The sequence below is a fragment of the Nilaparvata lugens genome, chromosome 2 (assembly GCF_014356525.2).
Source record: "Nilaparvata lugens isolate BPH chromosome 2, ASM1435652v1, whole genome shotgun sequence".
In the NCBI taxonomy this organism is placed as follows: domain Eukaryota; kingdom Metazoa; phylum Arthropoda; class Insecta; order Hemiptera; family Delphacidae; genus Nilaparvata; species Nilaparvata lugens.
In genome coordinates, this window is record NC_052505.1 from 15,613,216 (window position 1) to 15,636,320 (window position 23,105).

Consider the following 23,105-nt stretch of genomic DNA (forward strand, 5'->3'; position numbering starts at 1 on the left):
CGTGGACCTCACTATAGGGTACCGTACAGTATATTCTGCCGAAGGCGCAAAGGCGGTGGCAGGGCGAATCGGTAGGTAATAGTGTTCTTCTATCTTTCTCCAATGCCATTATAACATTGACTTCTCTATAGGATCAAACTCTTTGATGTTTGATTTAATCGTTGCTCTTGCCCATTTATTATGATTTGTGAATGTATTGATTAAAAGTAAATAAATTGGTAAAATATTATTTGAAATAAGCGCCAAAAAAGGTGAGATAGTTTCAAAAATGGTTTGTAGATGGCAGCATGTGTAGCGCTTTGCATTCTGCAGTCACTTGCTATTGGCCAGATCTCTGTTTACGAAGTGAGTTGGTAATGATTGGTAGTGGAAGGGGATCCCAGCGACTGCAAGTGGAGTGTCTTTCAGCTTGAACGGGTTGTTTTCATCAGTGCTTTAGTGTTTGTTGCAAGTTGCAAGCAAAGTGGTTTGTGCGTTAAGCTGTTTAGGAAAATTTTGCTTTGCTCCAATTCTGGTAACGCAAAGAAAATTTTGATTACAACTCAACTGTGTTCAAAACGTCGTGTTTGTGTCATGGTTAACTTCAACGATAAAATTCTAAACAAAGTAAACTCGTGTGGGACCAATCGTTGATCATTCAGTTTTGGATAATTTTATCAATTTCACGTTATGGATTTTAAAAATTATTTTTAGACTACTATTTTGGAATGTAGTCTGAATGTATTTCCAAATATCAAGATCATATCTTATTTACGAAGTCTGTAGTTTTCAATTGTATATTGGTGACAACTGAAATAAGATTCCTCTAAAGTTGATTAATTAATTAGAAATAGTGCAATTACTCAATTTATTTCAATAGTATAATAAATTCGGTGGTGCAGTGTATGTTTTTGCGTCCGTGTTGAAAACAAATCAATATGGAGGGTAGCGTGGAGAGAGAATGTTCTGCTCTTGGAGGGCTCTTTCAACAAATTATCACAGATTTAAAGGTGAGTTTTATTCACAATTCAATTATTGCGTTTCACGAATTCTTTTTTCAATTAGCTCAGTTGTCTTGTTATTTTTAATTGTAAATTAACCAAGTTATCATCAACGTGTAAAGTTTTAGGGTTATGATTTTAGCGTTGTGTTTTTATAGCCTAACTTAGTATTTTTGGTTAACACAAAAAATTATAACAATTATCTTACCTATTGGTTAGTCGCAAGTAGCATTGTATGTTAAACGTTATAATAACCTAAACAAAAGTTAACTTTAGTAACGATACCATAAAGTACAACTTATATTGTTGTAAAATGAAACTTGCTGTAGATAAGCCGGTATTGACGCATAGATAGGTGTTTTTGCTGTAGGCATAGGGTTTTTACATACTTCTCACCAATATTATGTTTAGCTATAGTAAAAGTTTCATAAGATTGAATAGTTTATGCAAAAAACGTAATAATTCATATTTTATTTCAAACCATTATAACTTAATAGAAGGTACCTACAGTTTTTGTGGTAGATGTGTGATTTGCAGCATGATATTTAATATAAGTTAGGTCAATAATATTATTATTTCAAAAATATATTCTGCAGTACACCTAACTAAAACTAATGTTTGGTAGGTTTTAAACTGTGTTTACATCTAAGTTACCGCTAACTTATTTGTTGCCAATTTCTTAAAAAGCACAGCGACATTTTTTGTCGTCTACTTGTGGATATTCTTATTCTCAACAAAATTTTGATTAAAATTAAACAGGCTTTTGTGCAACCAGGACTGATAGTTTGTCCAGAATTCTTGCAACCAACAAACCCTTAACACTGTGTTATACAGGATTTATAGGGTTTACACTGGAAACTGGACTCATATTCTATCATTGGTGGGAATGATTCTTCACATTATATCATTGACATTGCTCAATCCATGAAGCACACACACAGACCAGCGCTTTTATTCGAATCCATTGAACTGGGTCTCTGTTGAACTTCCGGACGTGACCGGAAGGAAGTACTGTATTGCCCTTTCTTTCCCGTACCGTGTCCCTTTTATATTTGTACCACATTAACTGCATACTATAATTCATGGGACTAGTCATTATAGTTGCTCACATACTTCTGAATCTGAATACAAAAGTAAATGCTATTTCAATATTATTTAGTCACTTGCACTCACTCTTTTTACCTGGATTTACACACAACAGTGACATTAAATAGTGGAAATATAATTCCCCATGATTTCTAATTTGACTATTCCCACCTAGCCAGGCCAAGCGAGTCTGAATAATCCCATTAGAACTTATGGGAATTATATTTTTACTGTCACTGTTTAGTGCGAATCCAGATTTATTGTGAGCATTAATCTGCCATCTTACTATAAAGGGTTCACATTATGTAAATTCTGTATTCCTATTAGAAATACTAATTTATTCACTCATAAATTAATATAGGTGCGATGTTAGATGTGAGAGTTCACTGGCCATGGACGGTGTGCGGGCACAGAAGATGGAAAATAGGTTTTTTTGAAACAAAAAAAAAAATTTTAAGTCTTGGTTGTTGAGATTACTTTTATGTATGTGAGGTCAGTGTTTATAGAAATTTTTTTGCAGAAGAAGAATTTCACCTTCATTAGAGAAGAAAGAGTCGTTATCATTGTAGGAGAACCATGTTAAATTGTGATCCCCTGTTACAAGGATATAACGTACTTGGAAATGATTTGAAGTCGCTTGGCTAGTGGTCGAAAAGCTGATATACTGACGTCCATGTCATAATGACAGTATTTGATCGACATTGGTGTTGCTATCCTTGTCTAACATTCGACCAAGCAGATAGCGCTATCCTTTTATAGCTCCGTAATGTTGCCAGATCGTTTTATACAATGCATAAATTGAATCAATTAACAAAATATCTAATCTCAATTTTATCATAATGTATTAGCCTATTTAATTGTTGAAAAATATTTTTCTTGACGAATAAACTTTTAATTATTGTTCATTTTAAACAAGAATGATACAACAGATATACCGCTATCAGCTATCCAAGGCAGTGGCTATAGTGAGGTCCACGTTATAGTGGCAGTGGATGAAGATAGAAGAATAGCGATGCCGATTCTCTGCATTAATTAATTATATTTCTACACTGTCAAAAACATAATTGGCATCGTTGTGGACCTAGAAATGGATAGTACCACCGGCTTTGTCAAATGATAGACAAGGATAGCAAAACCAAAGTTCATCAAATACTGTCATTATAACGTGGACCTCACTATAGGCAAGATAATCGGTAACGCTGTTCTACCTTACTCCACTACCATTATAACGTGGACCTCACTATAGCCTAGTTGTTGAAATTCTGATAGTAATTCAATAATTTGTTCAATTTTATTTTTCAAGCCATGAATAATGCAAGCCCTTTTCCTCATCCATTATCTTTATGAATAATGAAAGGCAAGGTCATTTTATGTAAATATGTTCAGCGTAATTGGTGACAGTTTTCCACATTTTCAACAGTACTATTGCACTGTACATGACGATAAAGACCGCCATTTATTATTTTGGTTTTTGTTCATGATTATTTCCTCATTTCAACTTTATGTCTATCGAGTGTCAACACATCACTCTTAAATATTATCTATCATGGCACAACCATTTTCGGTATGTTATTATAGCAATTTGAAAAAATTGAAATGTAACTCAAATATGTATAATCTTTCAAAGCCAACGCAATTCTAAATGTTATCTTCAAGGCTGTTCATTGCAAGTTTTGTATAGGTTTATTTCAACAATGGATAAACACAAGCACTAAATTTCCTGTACTTGAAATGTGTTCTGTGGAATTCTTAATTTACATCTAAAACTTTTATCCAAACAGACGACTGCTTTATCCAAATGTTTTACAATTGCTCCCAGCTTTTTCAAAAACTGAAAACAAGAATGCTTTTTGTTACTAAATTTTTGTTTTTTAATGTCTAAAGCTACTCATGCTTTTTTGTGAGATGTGTAGATTTATATAAATCAATTATTTTATTTCACATGTACAGTAATTCACAGATACTGTACCATAGAAAACCTACACAGATTGTGTATTCTATGTAAATTCTAGATTGTTTACTCTATGACAATACCTATGAGAAAATAAAATACCTACATCATACTTATATACATTTCAGTTTTTTTAATGCACTCATATTCCCTTCTATGGTGCTTGCCCCAATAGTAAAACTGCATTTTTTGACAATCTTTGATTTTCTTGTAGGCTTCTTGAGATGCTATTATGATACGCATAGGCCCAATTTAATATTTATTTATTTATACAATATGACAATTTCCACTGAGTCTAACAAGACCATAGTGGTTCAAAACAAAATAGCACTGTACATGAATAAACTATGAGTATTAATGTAAAACTAAAATTATAATGGATGAGCACAGTAAAAATTAATGTAGATTACTACAAAAACAAGATAGAAAGATAGATATAGAAAAATAAGAATAAAAAAAGTCATGCAGTTCATGAACCCATGAAAAAATAATTATCAAAAATTATTAAACATCATTTCTTAAGTAAGTAATTATAAAAAGAAGAAATACAATTCCTCCTCGCTACCAGCCATAAGTAAATACCCAGAAGCAAGAGCTAGGTGTCGGTGCACTCTCTTTTGGAATAGTGATAAGGATGGGGAAAGGATAATTTCAAGTAGCAGAGCATTTATAATATAGTATTTAATCAACAATATCTTCCGATTGTCACAATTCAAAAATAATAATTAATTATAATTCATTTATTGTATAAAATACTATAATCATAATACAATTATTACACTGAAGGAAAAACTAGGCTGAGTCTGTACTATTTCTCTCCAAAAATTTTGATAAAATGTTAATGTTGTCCAAAAGATATGGTTATATAATCACGCACTGCTTCGTTACTTGATTTTCGGTCCAGGAATGATGATTTAAAATTTTGAATTTTGAAGGTTGATTTTATACTCTAAATGAATCACAGAATGTATCACAATAAATTAAAAACTTTAGAAATATTGCACTTATTTGCATTCCATTCACGGGAAGCCGTAACGCAGAACGAAGCTCCGAAATAATATAATAGAGTATAGTTAGTTTACTATCCGTTGTAATTTGTGTGTTGATAGGGGTAAGTGGAGCGATTAGGCCTAAATCATACGGGTTTCTCCTTTGAGCGTCTTCCCAAATCTTGCAAGTAGTTGTAGTGAAATAGTTGTTAACATGTGTAGCCTGTAGGGTGTGTGTGTGGAACGTGCATGGGCGTGAGTCCAACCTTCTTATCGATTGAAAATTATTATCATTCTATAAACACGCACAACTGCTGTAGAACAAACACACGCGCTGGGCTGGGTTCATTATATTCGTGGCACACGCAACTTCCAACATAGTCGCTACTGTAACATCTTCCTAATTTATATTCATAACGACAACTTTTAGTCGATTTGTGTTTGTTTGTTGTTGACTATTATAGTAGTTTCAAATCTCATCTCGAAATGATAGTCATGATAAATATAGAGCTTGTTTGAGACTAGTCCCTGATATCAGCAATAATGGAGGGAGTACCCTACTGTCTTGATTATTGTAAGGATGTTTACAAAAAACTCTTATAACCGACTTGAAGGATGAAGTTTACTATTCAAGAAATGTGAAGTTAGCTATTCAAGAGATGTGAAGTTGACTATTCAAGAAATATGAAGCTTTACAGATGGAATAAAATAGAGAATGCATTTATTCAAATGCTAATTAATACATAATTATTATTAATTAACAAAAATCCTAAATAAAAGCTGTAAATCACCCCGAAGACTTCTGCTACTGCAGACATTGACAACAGGGTTAACAGCTAGATGGAAATTCGATGAGCATTACTGAAGTGGCTTGGCGAAACACTACTCCAGTTTGCATTGGACCATATGTTTATTATATAGGAGTGGCATGGAAATCCTAAATAAATGCTGTAAATCACCCCGAAGACTTCTGCTACTGCAGACATTGACAACAGGGTTAACAGCTAGATGGAAATTCGATGAGCATTACTGAAGTGGCTTGGCGAAACACTACTCCAGTTTGCATTGGACCATATGTTTATTATATAGGAGTGGCATGGAAATCCTAAATAAATGCTGTAAATCACCCCGAAGACTTCTGCTACTGCAGACATTGACAACAGGGTTAACAGCTAGATGGAAATTCGATGAGAACTACTATCCAAAAATTAGTTACCAGCCTGGGAATCGAACACGGTACCTCCCAATTGCTATGTATTAATTAGCATTTGAATAAATGCATTCTCTATTTAATTCCATCTGTAAACTGGTTGGCCGCTATGGCTTCGTATAAAATGAGCGCTGCTATCCAGAGATTGTCAGTTTGGTGTTAGGGTAAGCATTCCTGATTAGCTACTATTCTGTTCCACACTCCTATCTCTTGCAGTCGTTAACCATATCTATAATAAAATAGAGTTGGTCTATACACGTACAGGATAGGAAAATTATGTTTGACGCATCATCACATCTGAACTACTGGACTAATTAACTTGAAATTTTACATTATGGGCTGGAGATTCTTAATTAACCAAGGATGGTTATAGGCCTATTTTCAATTCTTTAAAATTTCATTACATCGAGTTTTCAGATTATAAAGTTTGAAAATAGATCCTTGCGAAGCACGGGTTCCTGCTAGTTATTAAATAATACAGAAAGTCCCTGAAAAGGTTAACATGTTAGCTGCCACCACACTTTTCCTGAATCCTCCAAATCTTAATTTCTCCCAATTGATTCAAAACATATTGAAATGAATTAGTTATATACTAAAAAAGATTTCTTTTCGTATTTTTTTGAGAAAAAAAAACTGTCAGGCTCCTGTGCCCAACATGGCTTGAATGGTCAAATTTTATACAATCATGGGTCATGTCATTCATCTTGTCAGACACATTGTCATAACATCTGTTTCAGCTGTTTCACAGCTTGACCTTGCCTTGTATCAGCTGTTACATAAGAAGATTGATGTTTTCATTTACTGGGGTGCATGTATTCAAGGTTATGTAGGTTCACAACATGATTTTTGTAAAGTTCTCAATAACTAGAATTCTTGGTGATATTTTTGACAAATATGGATGACACTGATAATGGACGATTTTTCTCTATTTGGCTAGCAGGAAATTGATGGATTAGAAAAAACATTACCTCAAAGTAATTTTCCATTACCAAATGTTCGAGTGATAGTATTTGAAGTGATAGTGATGTAAGTGTTGAAGAAGATGAAACTCTGCAGTTATGTGCCAACAGGAAGAAAAGATATGGTAGAATTGATAGTGAAGAAGAAGTAGAAACTCCAAACAATCAGGTACCAACTCGGCATCCTCACGATCTATAACCAGTATATACTCCTCAGTTTGCTGCATGTCAAGGACACAAAGAGCAGTCAAGTCCTTAGATCGGATCTGCACGGATATAATACAATGAGAAGGCTTGCAATGGATATTCCACGCTGCAGAAGAAGATAGAAGGACTCTTTCCCCATTCTAGCCCTTCGCTTGTCTTTCATAATAATTTTTTTGTGTTGAAATATTCTTTTGAGGGGATTTTTTTCTTAATATTACATGATCTAAAGCTCATAATAAGCATATACTTTTGTTTCTGTTGCATATGAGATTTCCAAGCATGAAGATCATGCCTACAATGTTGAAACTGATGAACCTGTTTACAATCCAAACAAGAAACAAAGAAGCAAGTTCCCTGATAAAAGTTTCTGGAAGAAATATATACCAAGAATTAATAGATAAAAAGTTTAGCTTACACAAGTGTGAGGGGGAAACAAGTGGATGGTGGACATTTGAGGCCAAAATAAAATTCTGAACTCCAGAAGCAGCAACAGTATATCTGTTCCCTTGTAGAAGATACTGATAAAGTTTTATTTAGAACTAGGGAGAAACAGTCAAGAAGAAATAAAAGATAGAAGTTCTTCCTCATTAAAAATTGTAAAATGATTCAATTTAGCAAGGGCTTCTCCAAAGTTACATTGAATATTGCTGATATGTTAATAAAAACTGTCTTGATTAAGCAAAATAATAATATTATTCTCCCTTACAAACACGGGCCATCACCCACCTGGAGTCAAGAAACCAGAAAAAAGGAGGTTATATGTGAAAGAGCACATAAATTCTTTCCCCAGAGTACCTCCACATTACTGTTGGAAAGATACTACTTAAGCTATCAATAATGAAGTAAATTTCATTCAATTTGATCTCGAGGCAGTGCGATACTGCTCTTCTCTCAATGCAAAAGCAATTTTTCATAAAAAGAGGTAAGCCATTTATAACCTTACAGTTTATAATAATGAAGATAGCAAAGCTCTCTGCTACATGTGGTATGGAGTAGTTGGGGGAAAAGGTTCAAAAAATGATGTTGTCTCATGTTTTTATTCATATTATTTTTTGGAAATATTTCAAATTGGGAAAAATTTTGTTTTGGTCTCTGATACTCTTGTGGAGGTCAAAATAGAAATGCGATCATCACGGCAATGTTTCTATATGCTGTCCAGACATTGAATATTGACCATTTCTTTTTCAAACATGGACACTCCCAAATGGAGTGTGACAGTGTCCACGCCCCAAACATATGAAGATTTAAATCCATCTGGCTGGTACACGATTGTCAGAATGGCTTCAAGAAATGGGAAATATAATGTGCATGAAATGAGCCAAGAAAAATTAATAGATTTCAAAAAAATAAGAAGATTGTTACAGAATGTAACCCAGTGAAGTGGCTCCAGATAAGCTGGATGTTGTATCAGAAAGCTGAACCAAATATCATATTTTTTAAATATGATACTGTAAAAGTGAACCAACATTCTAATAAGATTGAGATCACAAGAAGGAGTCTAAGGAAACACTTAATCACTGATCTGTCTTTGACACAGGCTTACACTGGACCACTCACTATGAAGATGGATAAAATCAAAGACTTGAACACTTTCTTGGCACATTTAATTAACTTATTATTTCATTATTCCATTGCAAAGTAGTACAATGTTGATTTTAGGTTATTTCATTTGACACCGGCTGATACAGCAATTATTGTTATTAAGATTTGCATTTCTTTGGTGAATGTTTTTTTTGACACATCTAATTACTTCATTTGATTATAAACATGAAATAATTCTTCTTCCAGCCAAGCATACATTTACTAAAGCACTCATCTTTACTATTCATTCTCAATTGCTACATGCTGGTGTTCAAGCCACCAAGGCTTCCACTAGGCATAAAACTAAGAGTGTATTGCGTACTTACTCATCAATACTGGGCTCGATTAATTATCATTGTTGTTCTATATTATTGTTGATTCATTTCTTGGTTGACATTCTATTAAGACTCTCCTTTCAATCAATCAGATTGTGTCTTCAAATCACATTAAAGTTTATCAAATTTAGTATATATTTTTACTTCATATATTGATGCGTCATCGAGTCTTGCAACCAGATCCCCAACTTTCGATTTATATTTTACCTGTGTCATATTTTCCCTGAAACCACCCACGCTCAATTCACATGGATGATGACACTATAGTGAGGTTCACGTTATAATGGCAGTGGATAAAGATAAAAGAATAGCGATGCCGATTCTCTGTATTAATTAACTATATTTCTACACTGTCAAAAACATAATTGGCATCCTTGTGGACCTAGAAAATGATATTACCACCGGCTTTGTCAAATGATAGACAAGGATAGCAAAACCAAAGTTGATCAAATACTGTCATTATAACGTGGACCTCACTATATAAGATTTAAGATAATGGCAGTGGATAGATAGATAGATAGATAGGCTGCCTTTATTTTAACCTGGAGGGCGAAGTTAGGGCGCAGCCGGCCCTCTCTCCCCTCCTATACAATTCTAATGCATCTACATCAAAACATAAGGAAATAATCTCTCAAATATAATAAGTATATGATAGAAAAAATATATATATATATATGTATATAATATAAATCAATAATTGAAAAAAAAACAAAAACAATTTCATTCAATTCAGTAGAATATATTTTAGACTGAGAGAAAATAATAAAAAAAAGTTAGAAAATAGAGTTATAGGGAATTTTTTTTTTAATTTTTAAGCTAGAAACAACAAAATTTCACGCAAACACACACACCTTTCACACAAGCAAACACACCACGCATACACACCTCCTCATCCTATGCCCCGATCGCCCTCCCTCAGCCACGCCAAGACCTCCGTGCCGAACAGTGTCCGCCTCTCCACACTCCTCAAAGATGCGGGTAAGCTATTCCACAGTCTGCAAGCAGTCACACAGAACGACCTATTATATGTCACAGTGCGATGGATGGGAATGCTCAACAGGCTCGCACCATGCCTCGTATCTCTTCTGTTGATTCCTGCGAGGAATTGAAATTTCTGACTCAAGTAGAGAGGAGACCCAGTTGCCAGAACCTTGTGGAGGAGCATCAGCACATGATAAATTCTGCTGTCTCGAAGCTTCAAAATACCCATCTGAGTGATGTAAGGGCTTATGTGGACGTCCCTTTCAAGGCCAAAGACGAATCTCACGCAGTAGTTCTGAGCCCTTTGCAGTCTTTCAGAAAGAGTCACTGTCATGTCCTGTATGACCACATCTCCATAATGGAAATGCGGAAATATCAAGGTCTTCACAAGCATTATTCTCTCCCGTAAGGGGATAACAGCTCCAATTCTCTTCAGTGAGTGAATGCCTGCAAAGACCCTGTTGCAAGTCTTTGTCACTTGTTCAGTCCAGTCTAGATGTCTGTTAAATGTAAGTCCTAAGTTTGTAATGTTTTCACTATAATCCAGTCTATGAGAGTTAATTTCGATGAAAGGTCCATGGTTAAAGTCAAGTTGGTTCAAAAGTCTTCTATTACCTATAACGATTGTTTTGGATTTTGATTCATTAATTTTCAATCCATGTTGTGCTGTCCAGAGTGAGACAGCAGTCAGGTCCTCATTCATAAGAGTAACTGCTTCATCAAAGTTATCAGTCTTGAAATGTCTATAAATCTGTAGGTCGTCTGCATAAAGATGATATCTGGAGGGTCTGAGTCGGTCAGTTACGTCATTTACATACAAACTAAACAGTAGTGGTCCCAAAACTCCAGAGTGAGTGGAGAGTCCCAGTGGAGAATGATAGGAGACAGCGTTGCCTTGCCACTGCCTTCTATAGAGCACAGCTGATACCGGTATATCTGATGTAATATTAACTGTTGATTTTTACAATATTATATTTTATTCTTCAAGAAAATATATTTCTCCATGATTGAATGATAAATTTAAATGATTGAAATTGAATATTTTGTTAATGAATTACATTTCTACATTGTTAAAAACTATCTTGCAACGATGCGGAGCTAGAAAAGGGAACGCCACTAGGTGCCACCCCAACTACTTGACACCCCGTCAACCTCCCCCTTTTAAAACCGGGTTTTAGTGGACAAGTTGAGGTGAGCCATCCCCGTCTACTTGTCTCCTTTCTAAGGAGGTGACAACTAGTCGGGGGGACACGTTTTCGTTTACGGTCATGACTAGTTCTCACCTTCCGTCCAGTAGGTGACAAGTAGTCGGGGTGACAACTTGACGGCAATGGTATATTTTTACGAGAGTACAGGTAGTCGTCTACGTTCACGACAACTTATCACCTCGATTCCATACCAAAAGAAATCACCATTCAACCATCTCGAAAAAAATTGTTCTAAAAATAGCAAAGACGGCGAATATCTCCTGAACCGTGTGTTTAACGGGAAAATGTTACTGAACCAAAAGTGCTTAGAATTCAATTCTACATCATAACCAGTAATGAACATTTCTTGATCCCCCTCCCCACGTTGCGGGGGTGAAAGTTGTGCCAACTGGTGCTCTGTAGGTGACAAGATAGTATATTTTAGTAGTCAGGGTGACACCTTGACGCCAGCGTGCAAGGTGTCATGTTGACGTGAGCCATCCCCTTCGTGTCAACTAGTCGGGGCACACTCTGACGCTAGGGTGCGAGGTGTCAAGTTGTCGTTTACGGTCATGACTAGTTGGCACCTTTGGTCCAGTAGGTGACAAGTAGTCGGGGTTACAACTTGACGGCAATGGTATATTTTTACGAGGGTACAAGTAGTCGCCTGTGGCCAAAATGACCAGGTGTCAGGTAGTCGGGGTGACACCTAGACGGCGACCCTACAAAAAATATCGCTATCAACTTTGTCGAATGATGAACAAGGATACCAACACCAATGTTAATCTAATATTTTCCATTATAACGTGGAAATCATTATAGATGTCACTAGATTGGATGATCCATTTTTGCAAGAGTTGAAATAACATATTTTTTGTATCATTCAATTTCTGTATAATTTTTAAATACAGTATTTTTCTGTTACTGAAAATGTTTCTGGTCTCTTTCAAGTTTGTATCCAAAACCGCAGTTCACCGATTCGGTGTCAGACACGTGTTCATGTCTAAAATTGCTGATAATTTGGTATTTTGGGAACGAGCGTTCTCTTTCTGCTTACCTTTCTGGTGTGAAGGAAACGAATGTCAAGTTTTTAAAAATAGTTGTAGAGCTGAATGGACGGTCGAACCGAGGCCTATACAACGTAAGGATAGAATATAGCTATCCTATATTTCATATATCCTATATATTATCCTTGGATACAACGGACGTAGGCCGGCCCGGAAGGTCCATTCAGCGGAAGAGACATGACAGCCAGAGCAAGAGCGTTTGAGAACAAGTCTGTGGGCTGCAAGATCTCATCTTTGGATGTTGAGAGAGAGAGAGCGCGCGTGAGAGAGAGAGAGTGAGTGAGTGAGGGTTAAAGAACGAGAGTGGGTTAGGGCTTACAGGTGGGCGGATCTCAGTGCTGCAAGAATAGTATATAAAGGTCCTCTATACTAAAATACTATCCTTGGTCGCTCTGCACCTGTCTCACTTTTTCCTATGAATAAAATAACCCTTGCTCCTCCTGTTTGTATGACAGATGGCTTCCCCTTTTCATTGAATAATAATTGATTTTTTATTAGTTCCAGATGTTGGTGTCAAATTGCGTTGAATCTGTACTCGAATTTCTTGATTTAAAGTCATGATACAAGACAAGGAATGTAGGGCAGATTGTTTATAAACATGGAGAGATCTTGTTTAAGAATTCGGAACCCGCTACCGACTTGTATTTTCATTTTTCTCAGATCATTGAAAAATAGAATATCATCTTGTTAACGTGTATCCTTTAGGTGAACGGTTGGTGAAAGATCTTGAGTATTGGAGTTGCTATCCTTGTCTATCATTCAGCAAAGAAGATTACGCTATCCTTTTCCAGCTCTGCAACGTTGCCAGATCGTTTTATAACAATGTAGAAGTAATCAGCTAAATATTTTATCTCAGTTATGAAAATTTATTATTTGATCATTGAAAAGATCTCCTATAGTGAGGGTGTGAGGACCGAGTTATAATGGCAGTAATTGATTAACATTGATGTTGCTATCCTTGTCTAACATTTGTCAAAGCTGATAGCACTATTCTTTTCCAGCTCTGCAACGTTGCCAGATCGTTGTATAACAATGTAGAAGTAATCAGCTAAATATTTTATCTCAGTTATGAAAATTCATTTTTCCTCCACCTACTGTCAAAAGTACTTACTTTACTCCCTGAAACATGATACTAAAGTGTCACTTTTTCGCTCTCGGTACTAAAAAACAGAAAAACTCCCTAGGGAGTAAAAGTAACTCCATTTAAATAACATGGGAAGCATCTCTATTTTAAAAACGTACATTTGGAATAGGTCAGAAGGTCTAGGCTCAGATGAGGAAGCATATAGGAAGATGAGGAAGTAGTCATTAAACCAACTAAATTCAATACCTCAACCATACATTTGATCGATATATAAAATTTATGTTTGTATGCTGAAATTATTATTACAAACTTCCTATCACTATACTAGAAAAAATTTATATTTTTTTCTTTTAATCCATGTTATTCAAAATACCAGCCAACGAATATAACTTATTAACTAATCAAATTTGAAACGGGAACTTCATCATGGCTGTAGTTGTGGCTGTCATTGTTGTTACAACTTTAGCCGACAGTTAGTTCTGTCGGAGGAGAACTGTGATTACAAGCCAGCTGTTTCCGTTTACTTTTTAGATTATGTTGTAACACATTTATTGGTCACATACGTTTTTAAAAATTATTTTATTTGCAGTTTTTATAAAAATGTAGGTGGAGGAAAAATGTTGTGTATATCACGAGTGAAAAATGTTTTTTCTCCCTCAGGAAAATTGTTGCCCTCGGCTTCGCCTCGGGCTTCAAACTTTTCCCTCAGGGAGAAAAAACAGCACTTTTCACTCTAGATATACAAATAACATAATAAAATAATATAATAAAATTGATTATAAAAAAAATGAACAATCAATATTTAATCAAATATACCGGTATCAGCTATCTTCTGTACAAGTCAGAGAATCGGCAACGCTCTTCTCTTATCTTTCTTCACTGCCATCATAACGTGGACCTCACTATTATAGTCTAAACGCTTTCTTGTGATGCAAGTTTACATCGTGGCTCAGGTCAGTAGCATTCTAATAATTTTCATTGCTGCCATAATAATGGAAAATGAATCTTCCATTCTAGTTGCAAATGTCTGTAATATTCCTTTCTGGTAAATGCAGTAGAGGACTTTTAGAGGAGCTTATTTTCTAAATTTCTAAATAGTTGAAATCAATTGAAGGTACATTAATAGTACACATAGGTAGTATATATTGTATTTCTGATGCTTCAATCCAAAGAATGATCCATTTTAGTAGTCAAGCTGCTATATTTTGTGGATTAGTTTTCCTTATTCTATTGTATTGGCAACGATCTGGCAACGTTGCAGAGGTAGAAAAGGATAGAACTATCCGTTTTGACGAATGATAGACAAGGATAGCAACACCAATGTTAATCAAATACCGGTACTGCCAAACTGCCATTATAAAGTGGACCTCACTACAGTACTATAGCGTGGTCCATGTTATAATGGCAGTGGATAAAGATAGAAGAATAGCGATGCCGATTCTCTGCATTAATTAATTATATTTCTACACTAAAAACATAATTGGCATCGTTGTGGACCTAAAAAGGATAGTACCACCGGCTTTGTCGAATGATAGACAAGGATAGCAAAACCAAAGTTGATCAAATACTGTCATTATAACGTGGACCCCACTATAGAACAAACCATGTTTTGACTTCCTCTGTCATCAGCTATGTTGGATCCTACAAAGGTCCCACCCCAGTCAGGCTTTTGTGTACTGTGACAAACAAACCCAACTTGTCCAATATTATGTTTTGCAGCAACAATCAGTAATTTTGTAGTTGACATTTCAATAATTAGCATCGAGTATGCTAGCCATCTCAAAGGCTGCTAGTGTTTGTTTTCGCTCAAAAGATTTCCACCTACATTATAATATCAGAGCAAGGTACACTTAGTTGCCTTTCCATGTCACTTGTTCTGATGAAATCGCAACCACATCACTCGGTCCACAGAGTTCTCTACGTGATAAACACGCGGACCTTACGCCTGTATTTCAGCGAAATTGCAATCAGTGTCGATTGAACCTGGACCTTTGACTCTGAACTCTTTTATCAGCACATGTTTGTGCCAATAAATCGATTCTATAGGTTGGAGCATGCCTGTTGTTTAATTAATTCAGAAAATGTTATTTTACAAGCTTGTTTAATTAGTTCGGAAAATTATCTTTTGAAAGAAAGCGGTGTCGATTAGAGTGATAGACGTTCAGTAAACCAACTCCTTTTCAGTTTTTATTAATTGATCTTAGAAAAAGTCAAAATGTGGAAAAATGGCGCCAATCATTAATTCAGAAAATTATCTTTTGAAAGAAAGTGATATCGATTAGAGTAATATACGTTCAGTAAACCAACTCCTTTTCAGTTTTTATTAATTGAAGTTGGGAAAAAGTCAAAATGTGGAAAGATGGCGCCAATCGAAACTTTGAATAGCAATTTTGACCTATCCAATTTTTCGGGTACAATTGGAATGAGTTATTTACCAATAGATGCTCCAACGATGATAGAGATATGTAATAAATATAATGCTCTAATAAACAATTTGTGATACAGATTTATTGTAGGAGCTTGCTAGTATGATCATTATTAATCTCCATATTCTAATCTTCATTATAATGGCAGTGAAGAAAGATAGTAGGCCAGTGTTGATGATTCTCTTTGCCTTGCCACTGCCTTCTATGAAGGATATTTAACTCATAACGGTTTATCAAATGTAATACTAACTGTTCATTCTTGTTTAAAATGATGAATTATACAGTATTTATTCATTAATAAAATATATTTTTCAATAAATAATATACATTTTCACAATTGAGATTAGATATTCAGTAACTTAATTATTTTTCACATTGTTAAAAAACGATCTGACAACGTTGCGGAGCTAGAGGAGGATAGCACTATCTGCTTTGTCGAATGTTAGACAAGGATTGGAACACCAATTTTAGTCAAATACTGTCATTATAACGTGGAGTTCACTATAGTATTCGTACTTGATTACATATTTTACTTTCCTTGCCCTATTACCATAGGTAAGGAAAGTAGCTTATTGCTTTCCGAAAAAAATTAAGGTACCCCAATTTCTATAATGTTTCAAGGTCCCCTGAGTCCAAAAAAGTGGTTTTTTGGTCTTGGTCTGTGTGTGTGTGTGTGTGTGTGTGTGTGAGTGTGTGTGTGTGTGTATGAGTGTATGTGCGTCTGTGTACACGATATCTCATCTCCCAATTAACGGAATGACTTGAAATTTGGAACTTGAGGTCCTTCCCCTATAAGGATCCGACACGAACAATTTCGATCAAATTCATTTAAAGATGGCTGCTAAAATAGCAAAAATGTTGTCAAAAACAGGGGTTTTCGCGATTTTCTCAAAAACGGCTCCAACGATTTTGATCAAATTTATACTTTGATACTTTGATATACTTTGACAAATACAGTAGTCATTTATAAGCTCTATCAACTGCCACAAGTCTCATATCTGTAAAAATTCCAGGAGCTCCGCCCCATCTATGCAAAGTTTGATTTTAGATTCTCAAGTATCAGGCTTCAGATACAATTTAAACAAAAAATTCTTAGTGGAAAAGATTAAGCATGAAAATCTCTACAATTAATGTTTAGTAACGTTTTCACTTAAAATTGAAAATAAGCTCGAAATTCGAGAAAATGTTATTATTTCAATTGCAAACTGTTGGCAACTGTTGATTCTATTGAATCATCCACTATGAAGAAATAGCAGACTTCGTGTGTCTCCAGTGTTATTGTCTTGTCACCAGCTGTCTTGGATCTTTGAATAGTAGACTTGAGATGCGCGGTAACACTAGCGTCAGGTGATAAATTTTCATAACAAGGAAAGTTGTTGAGTGCGCCACAACATATTTTTTTGTGTAATAAACCTGTCCATCGCTCATCCTAAACACTGGAAATATCGTAGTTTTCTATTATATCTCTCTCTTCAATGTTTATCTTCTTTTAAACTTTTTTCCTCCAATTCCTCAGCGTTGAAGGTAGTTCTGGTGAAAGAATTTTGGTGCCTAAAGATTGTATTTCACTATCCACTCAGAATTTCCAGCTTAATTCGGTACCCCTGATATTTTTCTAATTAATCAGTAAGGTGAGCAATTAACCATTAATGAATGAAGCCAACGACCTCATTAATGATGGATTATTGAACGTAGAGTGATGAGTTAGTTGATGATAATTTGCCAGTTGGCTATTTTATAACCATTAAGCTGTTTCATTATTTCCCCAACACAATTTTAATTTATCGCTTTCCCATGGCTGCTCAAATTCAATTGATGGATTGAAATTCAATCAGGCGATTATTTTGACAGTGAACGCTTTTTGTTAGCAATAATTTGCTCAATATAAATCCTATTATGATTCCATTAATTAGCATTCAAAATTAATTAATTGTTATCGATTTGTCAATGTTGAAATAATCAATCAAAGAGGTTTTTTAATGACTGTACCACTGCAATTGATCCGTGTGAAGATATGAATTTGCTGTATTTTTTATTTCTTATCCATTCATTAGAAACTTGTTTTTTGCGCTGTAAATTTCCATCTTGTTTTTGCCATTCAAGTGTCCAAAGTCTGATGATGATAATAAATTAATTTCACAAAAATGTCTATTTTTTAAATCAAATTAATGGATTTTACTTTGATTTATTTTTTGAAATATCCAATTTATTTTTATCTATTCCTTGAATTCTTATCAACCTTATGTTTGAATGTTTCTAGCATAATATGTTATCTCGTTGAACCAATCATAATCAATTACTAAATTTCCTTATCAGAGAATAACAATTTTCATGAAAATAATTATAAATCTGATCACTTTAGAAGCAGAACCACCAATAAAGTTGAGAAATCAATTAATTCTTTAGCGAGGTCAACGTTAAAATGGCAGTATTTGATTAACATTGGTGTTGCTATCCTTGTCTATCATCGAACAAAGCAGATAGCGCTATCCTTTTCTAGCTCCGCAACGTTGCCGGATCGTCTTTCATCGATGTAAAATTTTAATTGATCAACAAAATATTTAATTTCAATTATGAGAGTTTATTATTATCCGTTGAAAAGTATATATGTTCCTAACGAATAAAATATAACTTGATTGATAATAATTTTCAACAAGAATGAACATCAAATATTTTACTCGTACATCGAGTACTGTACATTAAATCGAATAAGTTATACCGGTATCAGCTATCTTCTATAGAAGGCAGTGACAAGGCAGAGAATCGACAACGCTGTTCTCCTAGAGAGCGAATCTGAATTACCTATTTTCATATTTATGTATACTTTACAGTAATATTTTTTTCATTTATACTACCGTACACAATTTTAAGACTATCATACTGCGGTAGGATAATCAATATTTAATCATCAGATTCAATATAATCAAATCTGGACTCTTCTACTGTCTATACACCTGAATCGATCGATGTTAGTTTAGAATCAAAATAATATGAAAAATTAATGACACATAGTATTAGTTTTTGAAATATTATGTAGTTCAACCCTTATTTCCAAGTGCCGGTTGTACAAAATCCAGTTAAATTTTAATCGTGATTAATTCCTCGAGAACCAATCAGAGAAGCCGTCTCCAAAAAGGCCAATCAAAAAGGCCTTCTCTGATTGGTTCTCGTGAAATTAATCACGGTTAAAATTTAACCGGGTCTAAATGTTGCAAGCAGTATTGTTTGTTCCAAGTGGCTTTCGGATGGGCTAGGTGTCTGAGAAAAATGCAACACTTGAAAGAGTGTCAAGAGATCAAAATAATAGACTAGGCAACTTTTGCGGCTTCCTAGGTTCTAGCGACAGACTGAGAGAGCTAAGATTTGCTTGCTCTTCCATGGTTGTTTTGCGATTTTCGTGGCTTAGTTTCACGGAGTCGATTGACAATAAATCGACTACGATTGAGCGCAATCGTCGCGGCGTGCGCAGCTGATTCTGGTGACAGCTTTCGACTGTCCACGTATTTTTTTGTGTAATAAACCTGTCCATCGCTCATCCTAAACACTGGAAATATCGTAGTTTTCTATTATATCTCTCTCTTCAATGTTTATCTTCTTTTAAACTTTTTTCCTCCAATTCCTCAGCGTTGAAGGTAGTTCTGGTGAAAGAATTTTGGTGCCTAAAGATTGTATTTCACTATCCACTCAGAATTTCCAGCTTAATTCGGTACCCCTGATATTTTTCTAATTAATCAGTAAGGTGAGCAATTAACCATTAATGAATGAAGCCAACGACCTCATTAATGATGGATTATTGAACGTAGAGTGATGAGTTAGTTGATGATAATTTGCCAGTTGGCTATTTTATAACCATTAAGCTGTTTCATTATTTCCCCAACACAATTTTAATTTATCGCTTTCCCATGGCTGCTCAAATTCAATTGATGGATTGAAATTCAATCAGGCGATTATTTTGACAGTGAACGCTTTTTGTTAGCAATAATTTGCTCAAATATAAATCCTATTATGATTCCATTAATTAGCATTCAAAATTAATTAATTGTTATCGATTTGTCAATGTTGAAATAATCAATCAAAGAGGTTTTTTAATGACTGTACCACTGCAATTGATCCGTGTGAAGATATGAATTTGCTGTATTTTTTATTTCTTATCCATTCATTAGAAACTTGTTTTTTGCGCTGTAAATTTCCATCTTGTTTTTGCCATTCAAGTGTCCAAAGTCTGATGATGATAATAAATTAATTTCACAAAAATGTCTATTTTTTAAATCAAATTAATGGATTTTACTTTGATTTATTTTTTGAAATATCCAATTTATTTTTATCTATTCCTTGAATTCTTATCAACCTTATGTTTGAATGTTTCTAGCATAATATGTTATCTCGTTGAACCAATCATAATCAATTACTAAATTTCCTTATCAGAGAATAACAATTTTCATGAAAATAATTATAAATCTGATCACTTTAGAAGCAGAACCACCAATAAAGTTGAGAAATCAATTAATTCTTTAGCGAGGTCAACGTTAAAATGGCAGTATTTGATTAACATTGGTGTTGCTATCCTTGTCTATCATCGAACAAAGCAGATAGCGCTATCCTTTTCTAGCTCCGCAACGTTGCCGGATCGTCTTTCATCGATGTAAAATTTTAATTGATCAACAAAATATTTAATTTCAATTATGAGAGTTTATTATTATCCGTTGAAAAGTATATATGTTCCTAACGAATAAAATATAACTTGATTGATAATAATTTTCAACAAGAATGAACATCAAATATTTTACTCGTACATCGAGTACTGTACATTAAATCGAATAAGTTATACCGGTATCAGCTATCTTCTATAGAAGGCAGTGACAAGGCAGAGAATCGACAACGCTGTTCTCCTAGAGAGCGAATCTGAATTACCTATTTTCATATTTATGTATACTTTACAGTAATATTTTTTTCATTTATACTACCGTACACAATTTTAAGACTATCATACTGCGGTAGGATAATCAATATTTAATCATCAGATTCAATATAATCAAATCTGGACTCTTCTACTGTCTATACACCTGAATCGATCGATGTTAGTTTAGAATCAAAATAATATGAAAAATTAATGACACATAGTATTAGTTTTTGAAATATTATGTAGTTCAACCCTTATTTCCAAGTGCCGGTTGTACAAAATCCAGTTAAATTTTAATCGTGATTAATTCCTCGAGAACCAATCAGAGAAGCCGTCTCCAAAAAGGCCAATCAAAAAGGCCTTCTCTGATTGGTTCTCGTGAAATTAATCACGGTTAAAATTTAACCGGGTCTAAATGTTGCAAGCAGTATTGTTTGTTCCAAGTGGCTTTCGGATGGGCTAGGTGTCTGAGAAAAATGCAACACTTGAAAGAGTGTCAAGAGATCAAAATAATAGACTAGGCAACTTTTGCGGCTTCCTAGGTTCTAGCGACAGACTGAGAGAGCTAAGATTTGCTTGCTCTTCCATGGTTGTTTTGCGATTTTCGTGGCTTAGTTTTCACGGAGTCGATTGACAATAAATCGACTACGATTGAGCGCAATCGTCGCGGCGTGCGCAGCTGATTCTGGTGACAGCTTTCGACTGTCCACGTGTCTTTTACTGTCAAAATTGACTCAAATCACTGAAACGTCGTTTCTCTTTATCTAAATGGACTGTAGCCTACGAGACTAATGGCAAAACACTGTCCAGGCCTAGTTTGCACAATCGCTGGAAATTCGACGTAATTGTGAAAATTGGTCGGTGCTATGATGAGGTCCACGTTATAATGGCAGTGGAGAAAGATAGGAGAAAAACTTTGCCGATCCTTTGTCTTGTCAATGCCTTCTATAGACGGTAGCTGCTGATACAGGCTTATTGATGTAATATTAACTGTTCATTCTCGTTTAAAATAATCAATTATATTTTATTAAGCGATAAATTATATTTTTCAGTAATTTCATAATGAATGTTCATAATTAAAATGAAATATTTTGTTAATTGATTATTAACTCTACATTGTTAAGAGACGATCTGGCAACAGAGCAAAGCGAGAAAGAGATAGCGCAATCTGTTTTGTTGAATGATAGACAAGGATAGCTATACCATTGCTAATCAAACACTGTCATTATAACGTGGACCTCACTATAGGCTGTTCGAGTACAGCTCGAATATCAATATATTTGAAGAATTAACTATGGTTGAAGGAAGACAGTGTACCACACTCTTGTACAGTGCTTCACATTCCATGTATCTTGTTTGAAAGAAAATGATAATTGACCTCTCTACTCTTCCAAATATTCGTAGTATTTAGTGTTGCTATCCTTGTGTATCATTCGACAAAGCAGATAGTGCTATCCCTATCTAGCTCCGCAACGGTGCCACATCGTTCTTTAACAGTGTAGAAATATATTTAATTTACAACATATTTCATCTCCATATACTGTATTATGAAAATCTATCTTATTCGATCATTGAAAAATATATTTTCTTGACAAATAAGATATAATTTATTATTTTAAACAAGAATGAACTGTTAATATTACCATAAAGAAACAATAACGTAAGTAGATATCCCATGGTATAGGGCGTTTATGTCGCAACTTTTACTGTTATCTCAAACCGATTACTGTTGATTATTGGCGAATTTTACTGTTTTGTTGGGGTGAGAGTGTATGAACGGCACAATATGAGAGACTACCAGTGTCACACAGATTCACTGGAAAGAATTACATGAACTATGGGCTTGAGATAACAGTTAAAGATGCGACATAAACGCCCAATACCATGGGATATCTACTTACGCTGTTGCTTCTCTATGATATTACATCAGATATACCAGTATCAGCTATCTTCTGTAGAAGGCAGTGGCAAGGCCGAGAATCGGCAATGCTGTTCTCTTATCTTTTTCTCCACTGAAATTATAATTATCATGACACTATAGCTGTTGAGGTGGCATTTGCTTTTGGACATCTAGAGGCTATTTTCTTGAGGAATGAAATATAATTGATTATTTTTAACAATAATGAACCGTTCTTATTACGGTATAAGATATCCCGGTATCA

General features: G+C 34.7%; 1 protein-coding gene across 1 annotated transcript in view; it reads left to right on the forward strand.

Moving 5' to 3' along the window:
• Positions 1-367: 367 nt before the first annotated feature.
• The window catches only part of LOC111045491 (protein MTSS 2), a 169,880-nt gene continuing 147,142 nt past the window's right edge, over positions 368-23,105 (forward strand). Inside the window, exon 1 of the mRNA XM_039419995.1 lies at positions 368-989. Within this exon, the coding sequence (XP_039275929.1) occupies positions 918-989 (72 nt within the window). The 5' untranslated portion in view covers positions 368-917. The remainder of the gene's footprint in view (positions 990-23,105) is intronic.